Source organism: Falco punctatus (genome assembly GCF_963210335.1).
Source record: "Falco punctatus genome assembly, chromosome: 15".
NCBI classification, from domain to species: Eukaryota; Metazoa; Chordata; class Aves; order Falconiformes; family Falconidae; genus Falco; species Falco punctatus.
This window is the reverse complement of record NC_137595.1, coordinates 23578577-23591005: the sequence shown is the minus strand read 5'-3', so window position 1 is coordinate 23591005 and position 12429 is coordinate 23578577. Positions and strand designations below refer to the sequence as shown.

At 54.2% G+C, this 12429-nt stretch overlaps 3 protein-coding genes across 8 annotated transcripts in view; 2 read left to right on the top strand and 1 right to left on the bottom strand.

The window, feature by feature from the left end:
* Positions 1-3745, top strand: part of NHSL2 (NHS like 2) — a 37617-nt gene extending 33872 nt beyond the window's left edge. For all 6 annotated transcript variants that reach the window (XM_080365250.1, XM_080365251.1, XM_080365255.1 and 3 more), the window contains 2 exons: positions 78-210; positions 658-3745. In XM_080365250.1, coding sequence (XP_080221376.1) covers positions 78-210; positions 658-970 — 446 coding nt within the window. In that variant the 3' untranslated portion in view covers positions 971-3745. The remainder of the gene's footprint in view (positions 1-77; positions 211-657) is intronic.
* Positions 3746-4428: 683 nt separating this feature from the next.
* PIN4 (peptidylprolyl cis/trans isomerase, NIMA-interacting 4) lies at positions 4429-5551 on the top strand. Its single transcript, XM_080365393.1, has 4 exons — positions 4429-4576; positions 4650-4717; positions 4826-4945; positions 5374-5551. Exons 1-4 carry the CDS (start codon positions 4537-4539, stop codon positions 5530-5532), a joined length of 387 nt encoding a protein of 128 aa, XP_080221519.1. The 5' UTR covers positions 4429-4536; the 3' UTR covers positions 5533-5551.
* Positions 5552-8202: 2651 nt separating this feature from the next.
* Positions 8203-12391, bottom strand: ERCC6L (ERCC excision repair 6 like, spindle assembly checkpoint helicase). The gene is made up of 2 exons (XM_080365257.1): positions 12241-12391; positions 8203-12066 (listed from the first exon to the last, which is right to left on the bottom strand). The coding sequence occupies exons 1-2, from the start codon at positions 12297-12299 to the stop codon at positions 8265-8267; spliced, it is 3861 nt and encodes a 1286-aa protein (XP_080221383.1). The 5' UTR covers positions 12300-12391; the 3' UTR covers positions 8203-8264.
* Positions 12392-12429: the final 38 nt, after the last annotated feature.

Genomic DNA, 12429 nt, shown 5'->3' with positions numbered 1-12429 from the left:
TTTCCCCCCAGGAACAGGGGAGTCCTCCCATGCCCGCACAGGGCGGTTCACAGCTGCCTTCTCCTCCCTGCCTGCAGGCAGCCCGGCGGAGGCCAGCACGGAGGACAAGAGCTTTGCCAGCGACAAGACAGCTGACTCTATCGCGGAGGAGGATGATGATGTGTTCGTGATGTCCCGCACCACAGAGGATCTCTTCACTGTGATCCACAGGTAGGGCTGGTGCGTGGCACTGGGAGGGCACAGCCCCCTGCCACCTGCCACGGTCTCAGGGCCCAGCACAGTGTCCCCCCCAGCCACAAGACCTGAAATTTTCCACACCAGGGCCGATGCTCACACTTGAGGGCAACCTGGCTGTTGTTGTCTCAAGTGCTTTGGTGTTTAGCACCCCGAGCCTGCAGCCAGGCTGGGTCACCAGCTTGTCAGGGGGGTCCACCACACCATCAGCCTTGGGGCAAGTTGGACCTAGCTGTCAGGAGAGTGTTTGCCAGAAGCTAGGTGCATCGCCTGCCATGCACCGGGTGTCTTCTTGCCCCAGCGGAGCAGGCACAGCCGCAGCCAGGCAGGCATCGTGCCCGTAGCTATAGGACCTTGCTCCATTCAAAGTGGCAGTGGCTCCCACCCAGGGCTGCTCCCACCACATGTCTCTTTGGTGCCTAGGTCGAAGAGGAAGGTCTTGGGGCGGAAAGAGCCTGGTGACACCTTTGGCAGCCGGCCCAATTCCCACTCACCTGTAAAGACTTCAGGCTCCCCAACCGGCGAGACCCCAGCAGCAGCAGGCAGCGCTGGGAAGTCTTCCAGCAGGAATGAAGACTTTAAAGCCCTGCTCCAGAAGAAGAGCAGCAAAACCAGCCCTGGTAGCCGGCCATCCGCTGCTGAACTGCTCAAGACCACAAACCCACTGGCTCGGAGGGTCATGACGGAGTTTGCCCCCAAGCTAGACAGTGCCAACAGCCCCAAAAGCCAGCCCTAACCTTGCATGGTCCCTTCTGGCCGTGAAGGGCTGGAGATGGCTGCAGAGGGAGTATTGCTGTGGAAGGGGTGTCCTGGCTGCGTGAGTGACTCCATGTGTCCTGCCAGGGGTTTTCTTCTGCTTTTGTTCTTCCTTGGAGAGCCACTGGCGGAGAGGCAGAGTTTTGAGCCCAAGGCCTCATGTCTCTGGCAGAGCTGGGTCCTTTCCAGGAGGGAAGAGGCAGCACCACGGTTGGGGCCGTCCCCTGCTGAGTCAGCTGCCAGGACTGAAGGTGCGTGCTTGGGAAGCAGAGTGGGACTGCAGCCCCTGGCGTTGCTCAGTGCAGCGAAGCTAGCTTGAAACTGTTTGGTCACTTCGGCATGTGGTACTTTAAATGGCTTTTCTAATGCACAGTGGTGGTGATGTTTTATTCTCTTTTCATTTGACATTGTACCTTGAGTTTCCCAGGCAAAGATCCCAGGTTTGAGTTCGGCTGGATACATGGAGACGTGCTTTGGGAAGATGTTAGGGGGGCAGCTGGAATTGAGGTTGCTTTTGAAGAGACACAAAAGGTTCCCCCTCATCATTCCAAGCATCCTCCCCACAACACGGGGAGCAGGCACCTCAGCATCCGCAGCCAGCGCGACAACCTCAAGCCAAAACCCAGCCCCTCGAAAGCCCCCAAAATGCTGCATTTCAGAGCTCCTCGGCTCTCGGTCCAAAAGCAAACCCCAGGGTTGCCTCCGCTGCCAGCCCCAGGGAGCCTCGCCCTGACAGTTGCACCACATCTGGAGAACTGCCAGTTGCCCCACTCCCCACCAGCCTCCCTGCACAGCAGGTCCTGCACCAGGCCATCAGCCCCAAGTGACCTGGGGTGTGTGTGGCCCTGCTGCCACGGGAAGAAAGGACTGTGGCAGGCCAGCGCTGCCCAGGGAAGCCCTTCCCCAGCTCTGCCTCTTGCATCGCACCCAAGGACCCTACAACAGCATCTCCTGCAAACATCTGCCGCATCACCTGCTGGAGATCCTAGGCTGCCACAAAGCTGTTGGCCAAACCCAGCCAGACATCACCTGAGCCACCTCCCAGTGGCTCCTGGGGTCCTTCCAGCGTTACCCACCCCTCTGCCCCTGCCCACTGGCTGCAGGGGAGCTGTGCAAGGCCAAGCAGGATGCATGTCAGCACCATTGGCAGAGCAGGGGCTGCACCCCACCACCACGCACTGGGTGCTGTTGGCAGTGCCACTGTCCCCCAGGCACACACAGGTCCTTCAGCCAGCCAAGCTGCGTTCCCCTGAGTGTCCCATGAGTAGGACACACTGCCAAGGCATGCAGCGGACCCCCCACAGTGTGTGCCCACCCATGAGGCTGCCCATGTGGATGCTGCAGGCGTGTGGCACATCCCGTAGCAGCACTGGAGGATGCAGTGCTACCTAGCCCTGCCAAAGGAGTGGTTTGCACATCCCCAGATGGGGTTCCAGCCCTTGCCTGGGGCGCAATGGAAGGTGTGGTGTGGGATTTGTCCCCCTCTTGCCCCCAGCTGCTTCTTCCTGGCTTGGCTCCAGCATGGGAGCCCCAGCTGTCAGTGACAGAGGCCACGATGAGGGGCAATGGGGGGGGGGGGACAGCCAACAGGGCCAGGGCAGAGCTCAGGAGGAGGGCAGGACTGCAAGGAAATGCTAGCCCCAGCTCAGAGCATGAGCATGGCTACGCACCCATAGCAAGAGAGAAAGGTCCAGACTGTGGCTGACAAGGAAACGGGGCATTTAGGAAAATTCCCACTTTATTTCATGATGTATTTCTGCAAACTCTAGCACACCTCAGCCCTCCTGTGCTTGGGGGAAAGGGGGAGAGCGATGTGGCTGGGTCCACGCAGCAGTGGGGAAAGGAAGGCACCATGGCAGCACAGCAGCGTTACGGCTGCCCCTCTGAAGAGCCAGGGCTGTTCTGGGGGGGTCTCTGCCCCCCGAGGGAGCTCTGCATGCCACACAGGCCCCCTCTGCGAACACCTGCCCATCCACAAATTCCATGCTGAGTTTGACCCTAAGAAAGGCTCCACTCTCCTTGCAGTTGTTTCCCCCTCCCCTCCTGGTTACTTGCACATTGCTCCCTTCCCTCTCCCGGGGTTGCAGATTTAAGCCTGTAATTAAGATCCAGGCTGAGAAACTCAGGAAAAAAAAAAAAAAGAAAAAAAAAAAAAAAGCTCTAACAAATTTCCATGCTTCATCTCCATCCCACGGCACCCAGCCCTCCTGCTGCTCCAGGGCCTGGCGGCAGGGTGCTCTCCCAGTGGGGATGGGGTTCTGGGGATGGAAGCAGGAAGCTCTGGGGACAGGTACGTTTTGCACATGACTGCTCAGGAAACCGGTGGTGGTGGAGGCCGTGGTCAGGGGATGGCAGCTGGCAGAGCAGGCTGGGGACAAGCATGGGGCAGGGGCACCCCTGCAAAAGTTCTGCACCACTGGCCACAAAGGTGGCCATCTGTACTGGATAAGAAATGTCCAAGAGGCCTAAGTGAATCCCGGCTGCTGAGCCAGGAGCTGGGCTGTGGGACAGAGAACCTCATTTCCCAGGCCAGAGGAACAGCCCCTTCTCAGCAGAGCTGGCCAGCTCTGGGCTGAGCTCATCCCTGGCTGCTTGCTTTCTCCTCCCTCTGGCCGTGGATGCAGAGCTGTTTCTGTGGCTGCTTCACGGTGGGTCCCTTGGGAAAGCCCAGGCAGCAGTGACAGCCCACCATGGTGTGTACTTCTGAATGTTGTACTTTTTAATCTCACGAGCTTGGTAAACGGCTCCCTGCTGATGGCTGCCTGTGCGTGCTGGTTCTTGTGGCTGCTGAGGCGGGCCAGAGCCCCGTCGAAGGGTGCTGGGGAGAAGGGGGATGGGCATCCTGATCCCTCCCAGGGTGACCCAAGGGGCTGCTGGCAAGCACAGAGCCCACTCAGCCCCTTCCCACCAGCGTGTCCCAAATGGCTCTGGGTGAGATCAGGGACACAGCAGGGTGCTGGAGACAGCATAGGGTGGGTGCTGGGGTCAGCCTAGGGTACTGGGTGGGTGCTGGGGACTACTCTAGGATCCTAGGAGCAGGCAGGGTGGGTGCCAGGTACAACCTAGGGTGGATGCTGGGCTGAGCTGGGGTACTGGGTGGGTGCTGGAGACCAATCTGGGGTCCTAGGAGCAGGCAGGGTGAGTGCCAGGCACAGCCCTGGGTGCCAGGGACAGCCCAGGGTGGGTGCTGAGGTTGGCATGGGAGGGCTGGGGATGGGCTTGGGGTCCTGGGAGCAGGTGGGATGGGTGCTGGGGACAGCCCAGCGTGAGTGCTGGGGTCACCCCCGGGTGCTGGGGACAGGCCAGGGTGGATGCTGGGTCAGCCCAGGGTCCTGGGTGGGTGCTGGGGACTAATTTGGGGTCCTAGGAGCAGGCGGGGTGGGTGCCAGGGACAGCCCGGGGTGGGTGCCAGCGGGTGCCGGCTGCGCTCCGTCGCGGCGGCTTGAGGCGCAGGCGGGCGGGCCCCGCGGCGGCGGGAGCGGGGCAGCCCCAGCCCGGCGCGCCGGGGACAGCCCGGGGACCTCGGCGTGGCCTGACGGCGGCAAGATGGCTCCCAAAGGGAAAGGCAGCGGCAAGGCGGGCAAGGGTGAGCGGGGCCGGGGGCAGCGGGGGCCGGGGGCAGCGAGGGCCGGGCGGGTCTCAGGACGTTGCGTTCGCAGGCGGCGACAGCAGCGGCGGCGGCGAGGGCAAGGCCCAGGGCCCGAAGGGAGGCGGCAGCGCCGTGAAGGTGAGTCTGGGGGCCGGGCCGGGCCCCTCGGGGAGGGTTGGGGGGGTCTCCCCGCTGCTTCCGTGGCCGGCCCGGCCCGCCACGCCGCGCTTTGCTCCCCGCTGCCAGGTTCGGCACATCCTCTGTGAGAAGCACAGCAAAGCCATGGAGGCCATGGAGAAGCTGAAGGCCGGGCTGCGCTTCAGCGAAGTCGCCGCGCAGTACAGCGAGGACAAGGCCAGGCAAGGGGTACGTGCTGCGCCCACCGCCCGCCCGGGGGGGAACGCGGCCTTGCGGGAGCTGCGGCCTTCGAGCACGACCCGCCGCTGGGGTGGGCAAACAAACACAGGTCGGGGAAACCTTAGCTGCTAGGCAAAGGCACAAGCAGGGGCCAGTAGCTCAACCATAAATACTGCTTTGCCTGTACAGCAGCAGGCCAGCACGCAGGGAGGGCAGAGCCCAAGCCCGAGCCCACCGTGGTTTCGGCCAGGCAGCACTTGCTGGGAGGCAGCCCCGTGTGAGAAGCTCATCTCTGTGTTGTCCTCCCTCATACCACCGAGATGCCCTGCTGGGACAGGTTACCAGTCCCCACGGCCACATCACCTGCCCTCCCTGTTAACAAGGCTGCTGTTCCAGTGAGGTTCGCAAAGCTTAACCCAGACGGTCCCTTCTTCCAGGGAGACTTGGGCTGGATGACCAGAGGCTCCATGGTGGGACCTTTCCAGGAAGCAGCATTTGCCTTGCCTGTGAGCAGCATGGACAAGCCAGTGTATACAGACCCTCCTGTCAAAACAAAGTTTGGGTACCACATTATCATGGTGGAAGGCAGAAAATAAAATGTGAATGACCATTTGACTGCTTGAATCCCGAGATTTTCCCAGACACCTTGACCTTGCAGCAAGCAAGTTGGTCATAACCAGCAGCGTGCTTGGAGGCAGCCAGCCATCCCTGCCACTGCGGCAGGATGCACAGATTACAGCTGGCAGAGAACAGGGCTCTGCCTAAGAGAAGTAAAGCATTCCCTGGAAAAGGTGAAATAAGAGTTTTTAACAGTTGCTGAAATCTGTTTTGCCTAGCAGTCCAGCCTCTTGCTTTTCCCATTGTGGAGACGTTGTCCAGCTGAATAAGGTGCTCAGGCTTTCATCTGCAAATGTAGATGATCCAGAAAGGGGGGCTCCCCAGGGCCTTGACTTTTATCCCCATCCTTGCTAGCGAGAATGCAGACAGTTCCTGTGCCACAGTTGCCATTCCAGAGCTCAGACTTGGACTGGGAGGACAGTCCCTTGGTAGAGGGTGGGTAACACTACAGCTAGAGCTAGCGGTAGCCATCCCAGGCAGGCAGCTTGTTCTTGCCACTACCGGGCAGAGGCATGGGCCAGGCCAGGGTTGGAGGTGCCCCAGCTGAGCACTGGTGGCAAAGGAGCTCTCCTGAACACAAAAGTTAGCCCTACTTAAACCCACATCTTACCCACTCAAAGCTGGGGGAAGAAATTGTGTGACTCTGGCTTGAATGACAGAAAAGCCACTAACTGTATTGCTTGTTGCTTCCTGCATTCTCCTACTGCTAGGTGTGCAATATGTGTCTCAAGCCTACCAGGCTGCACCTAGTCCTTCTGGTAAAACCACCTGAAGGACAGCATGATTGATGGGAGTGAGACAGCCCAGCAGGTCTCCCAGCTCTTTAGCAATACACATCCCAGTGCAGTGCTCCCCTTCCTGCTGAAAGGCAGCACTCAAAGTAGACACATCTCTAGCAACAGACACACTGGCTTTGTTTGCAGGTGAGCATTGTGCAGTGTCATGAGGGCTCAGAGATGGGGAGAAAACATCAAGAGAACAAAGGGCCTTTCCCAAGATCATATACAAGAAAGAGGTGAAACCAAAACCAGGGCAGGGCTTTTTTCTCCTTCCCTTTTTGGGGTGTTTGTTTTGTTAAGAGAATGGAAGGCCCAGAGAGGCCAATGAATGATTGCCAAGCTCTAATTCATTAATATTTTGTTATGAAAGGCAGGCAAGCCTTTCTACAGTACGAGAACAGATGCAGCCTCATTTAAGAAATGCTCTATTAATAAACTGCTTGTTTCCAGGCTACCAGAGCTTTGTTCTACCTCTTAGCAGAAGCACATTGGCACATCTCCTGTACCAGCAGGATCATTGTTTGTGTTTGTCACATCTCCTAGTACAAAGGATTCAAATTCAGTAGATCAGTTTCCTCTCCAAAAACTGCAAAACACAGCAAGGTGTGAAAATACCCCTTGTTATCATGCTGTAATACAAAAGGCAAACTTGCTAGGCACTAAACATGCGCACATAGCATGAGGGAGCATCAAAATTCACTGCTGAAGAAGACTGTACAGACAAGAAAAGACTGTACAGAAAACAGTCATAGTGATTGAGCATACTCATGCCAAGTTTATCTCTGTGTGGTGGCAGAGGGGCAAGTCAGGTAAGCAGAACATTGCTAAAAGCCAAAACAATGTTCTTCTGATTTTAAGTTTGCATGGGTCTGAATTACAAACCCATTTCATAGCTTCATCATTCAGTCTGCTACAGCTAAACTGTATGTGGAAAGCAGGTTAACAGACTTCCTTAGCAGGGGAAAAGCAGCTCAAAAATTTAAAACCAGCATTCCCCAGTCCTGCTGCCTTTGTGCAAGACAGGCTTTGACTGTACTACTCAGAGGGAAATAAAGATGGGGGAGGGGGAAAGGACAAAATAAGGTTAGACTAGAGACTCCTTTGAAGTCGTCCTCAACTCCTCCAGCAATACCAAAAATTTTGAGGTGTTCAGCACCTTGCAACAGTCAAGGTCTAATTGCTTATTCCAGTTCTTCTGCACCAACCACAGCCTGCCAGGGATTTGAGCAGAAGGGTTTCTGCAGCACTGCATTTGGTGTTAGACCTGGCACCAAGCAGATGGTGTGCTGGCCCCCCCTTGCTTAGAGGATTTATAGCAGCAACCAACTTGGGGGTGTGTGGTGTGTTTGTTGGTTTGGAATTATTTTTTTTCTTTCCCCTCCACAGCAAATACAATCTCAAAACCAGGTTGCAGTAGCTCTTCTCTCTCCTTTGCACCACCGTCCAGCTCATCCAAATGGTGGGGTGACATTCAGGCAGAAAAAGTCAGCTTATTTCAAGACAAGGAGCAGGGAAACTACAGCAGCTTGAGGGAGAAACAATGCAGCTGCCATGGAACAGCAGCCTTGGCATCCTCTCAGAAGAGGGGCAGTGACAGAATCTAAAGGGCAGGAAGATGAAGCCAGGGCTGCAAGCTTGGAGAGGAGTTTAGATATAAAGTTTACTATTACATAAACAGACAGGAGCATGAACTGTTTCCATCTTTGTGAAGTGAGTCCACAATGAAGTCCCTTCCCCAACACCCAATACCCAACAACTAGATTATTAGAGAGTTTTCTTACACAAGAAGAGATGCTATATTTGTTCAGTCACCATGAAAGATGTGTATATTGCAGCCATCAGTCTTAAGCTAGTTCAGAAACACAGTGATGTAGTTCAGACAAGCTTTTAATAAGAAAAAAGTAAGACTTTTACAAAGCAACGTACACATTTCATTTCTGAGCTAGCTGTCTATATAAGTTCAATGTCATAAGCATAACTTCAGGATCTCCACTTCTTATGTCAAGAGCTTGCAGGAAACAGTTCAATGCCTCCTGTAGTTTTCCATCATTCTTAAGTTTCTTCCCACTGTTTACCAAGGTATCGTAATCTATGGCAGGAGAGGAGTTCTGACCAGTCTCTTTTTCAGAGATGTTTTCCTGGGTGAAGTAGTCTATCTGCTCACCTGATTGAAGCTCAGCATCACCAGTGGATTCCTCCCGAGGCGACTCGGTCTCATCTGCTTCAGGCTGCTCAGACAGCATGCTGTCTAGATGGAAGGATTCTTCAGCTGTATCAAGCGTTTCTCCAGCGGGTTCTTCTTCAGGCTCAGCAGATTCCCCACTACACTCTTCAGCTTCTTCCTCCACAAGGTCATCTTGTTCCTTCTTCATGTCACCATCATCATGGTCTTCATCAGTGGTTCCCATGATTTCTTCAATATCCTCAACCTCATCTATCACCTTGTTGATTAGAGATTGCCTGGAAGCAGTAGACCTGTTACCACTGTTAGTTGGTTGGGGAGAAAAGATAGCTTTTGTTATACTTCTGTCAGATTTAGGAGTGGATGCGCTAATTCCTTCCAGAAATGGATGCAGCGGGCTGCTCAAGGGAGAGGGCCTTTTTTCAGACTGGTTTTCCTCCAGGGTCATAATGGAACGGTCTTCATCCTCACCGTCTGAAACAATTCTTTTTAAGCATTTCTTTCTAACAAAATGAAAGACACCACTGCTTTCATCTGATGCTTCACTCCCTTGCAGGGAATTATTTGGCTCTTCTTCAGCTGTGTGACAGGGTTTTCCACAGTTACTGTTCTCACTTAGCCAAGTTTTTGTTGGAGATTTAAAAAAACTTTCTGCTTTTACTTGGAAGCCCTCCTTTTCTGGGTGTTCCAGTGAGCTTCCCCTGTTTGAGGCACATCGCCATCCATCTTCAGACTCTTCCAAAACCAGATTGAAGTCAACTTGATCCTGGAAAGAAGGCATAGACATACCCTCCAAGCTGCCTTCCAACACACAAGACTTCTGGAGCCCAGCATGGATTTCTGGTGTAACGTTTGATAAACTTGGCACTGTGGCAGCCAAAGCTAGCTCAGGAGCATAATTCTTGTCTGTCCTCAAGGCAGCAGGTGGGTCAAGTACTTGATCTGACATCTCTGTATCTCTTAACCTTGTGGGATCATCAGCCATACCAGACTCATTAATGCAATGCTGGAAATGCCCTGACAGGCCATTCCCTGCCTCAGTTAAGCTACCTGAGTTTACAACACGTGAACACTGTTTCTGATCAAGACTCTGACTCTCTTTATCAAGTGGATGAAGTCCAGGTGATGATGGTAAAATGCTTAAATCAAGATTTTGCTCAAATTCTTGTATATTGCGTTGTTTCACTGTCTTCCTGGTATTAAGCAGCTCCATGTCCATACTGGAAACATCTTGTGCCAGCTGCTTTTCATCCAGGTCATCAATAATCAGACTTTTCATTTTGGAGCCAACTTTAAGAACCTGGTCCTCTTTGTCATTTTCATGTTCATCAGCTTGAGGTGAAACAAAGTTATTTATGTTGTTCAACCCTGGAGACAACTTCTTTGGTTTTGAAACCAATTCTGGTTGTCTTTGCCACATCTCTTCACAAGCATTTCTGATCTCCTCCATCCTCTGGTCTCTAAGCTGAGACTCTAACTGAACTAGTTCATGGGCTTTCTGTACCCTCCGCTGAATGTACTGATGGGCTTCTTCACTGTCAACCTGATCCTCGTGAGCCATTTCCCTCGTGCAGATCAAGTCGTGATCAGAAATGCCAAACATTTCCAGAGAATGCAAATAAGCAATATGTTCATCTAGCTCCAAGTCAGTGTTTCTTTGGGTGGCATGCAAAGACTGCAGCTGGATCTGAGTTGCAGATGTTCGAGTATCTTCTAATGTGAAAAGCTCCCTTAGCTCCTGTTTGGAGAAATATCTAAACAGGTTCTTTTTGTCACCAGTAGTCTGTCTTATTAATGAATCCTTAAATACTTGTCGCCTGTATATCTTCTCTTCCACTGTACCACAGGTAATCAGTCTATAAATTACTACGTTCTCTTTTTGCCCAATCCTATAAGCTCTGTCTACAGCCTGAGAATCTGTAGCTGGATTCCAGCTGGGATCAAAGATCACCACTCGGCTGGCTGCCGTTAAGGTTATACCAACGCCACCAACTTGTGTAGTGAGCAGGAAGATGGAGTAGTCCTTGTTACTCTGAAAAGCATTAATGCGCTTCTCCCGCTCTGTTAGGTGGGTTACCGTTCCGTCAATACGCGTGATCTTGAATTGTCTGCAAGACAAGACACGCTCTATGATATCCAGCATCTTCCTTGACTGTGAGAATACCAGGGTTCTGTGTCCCTCTTCTCGCAGTCTTTCCAGAAGTCCTACAAGGAACAGCATTTTCCCAGACTCCTGAATCAGAGTCTCATCAGAGAGATGATCTATTTTATTAGCACCTGAAAACACACCTGCTTCACTGCTGTGATCCTGCTCAGAGTAGCCCTGTTCTTCCAAGCCCAGCTGGATACATGCATTTGCAGACAGGAGCCTAGGGTGGTCACACAGCTTCTTCAAGACAGTCAGCTCAGCCAGAGGTGATCGGGTTGTCATCAGCACTCTTTTCACATGATCCAGAGAGAGAAAGTTCCTGTAAATGTCTTCCTGCACTGGTGCCAAGTACACCCACACAACAAAGTCATTTTTCCTAGTGAGAGATGGCATGACAGGAACGCTATTCTCACTTGGATCCTCGGGAAGAGGAGCATCTGGTTTGTCAGCACAATTGTTTTTGATATCTTCTTTGGTTCTTCTGAGGAAGTACGGCTTTATAATTGTCATTAGATTCTCAGATATCTTTAGCCCCAGTGCTTTCTCACCTAGAGTTGCATCCTTCTCCCTTGCCCTAGTAATAGGATTCTCATATTCTATTTTAAAAGTTTTGGCCGTTCCCAAGAGAGAGCCTTGGCATGCGAAATCAAACAAGGACCACATTTCCTGCAGGTTGTTCTGCACTGGGGTGCCTGTGAGGAGAAGGCGATGCTTTGTAGGAATCATATATACACACTTGGTTGTTTTGTTAGATGGGCACTTTATTTTATGCGCTTCGTCAAGAATGATGTAGTCCCAGATAAAGTCCTGCTCGTGGCTGCTAGCAAGCTGCTTCCAGTTGTTAATGAGCATCTGGTAGCTCGTGATGACAACGCCGTCCTTCCTCTGGACCCTCTCCAGGTTCCTGGTACGCTCCATCTTGCTAGGGCCGTGGAACTCCTTGACACGCAGGCTGGGGGTCCAGCGAGAAAACTCCACTAGCCAGCTGCTGACTAGGGTGGTAGGCATGATAAGCAGGACGTGCCGGATGAGCTGGGCATCGAACATGCCTGAGAGGAAAGCAATGACCTGGATAGTCTTACCCAGGCCCATGTCATCTGCCAGAATACCACCAGGCCTACCATCCCGGTGCAGGCGGTACAGGAAGGCAACACCTTCCCGCTGGTGCTGGAAGAGCTTCCTGTGCATCCCCTCATAGATCAGCAGGCCACTACTGCACACATCCACGAAACCTTCCTTCTCAACATCATCCTCCTCCTGCTCTGCAGCCAGCGCCTCCTCCACACGCTGCATGCGGCCCCGCAGCTTCTCGCTGGGGCAGATAGCAGCCGCCATCCGGAACAGCCTCAGCGCCTCCTCCAGCTCCCCGTTGCCCGCTGCCGCCTTTGCGCCGCTCACCAGCCTGCGAGAACCACCGGGGCCACCGCCCGTGTCAGAACCACCTACACCGGGTCAGCCCGCGGGCCCCGCCGCCCCCACCGCCGCCGCCCCCACCGCCGCCGCCGCCGCCGCTCCCGCGGGCCCCGCCGCCGCCCCCGCCGCCCCGCCAGCCCAGTGGCCTGGGCTCGCCCCTCACCTCCGGTACCGCTGCGCCTCCTCCAGCTCCAGCCCGGCCGCCAACCCAGGGGCCGCCATGGCGCCCTCGCTTCAAACGCCAGCGCTTCCCGTCCTGCCCCGCGCTGCCCTGTGCTACACGCAAATGAGCGGAGCCCGCAGCCAATCAGCTCCGCGGGTGGGCGGGGCGTGGGAGCGAGCTGACAGCGCG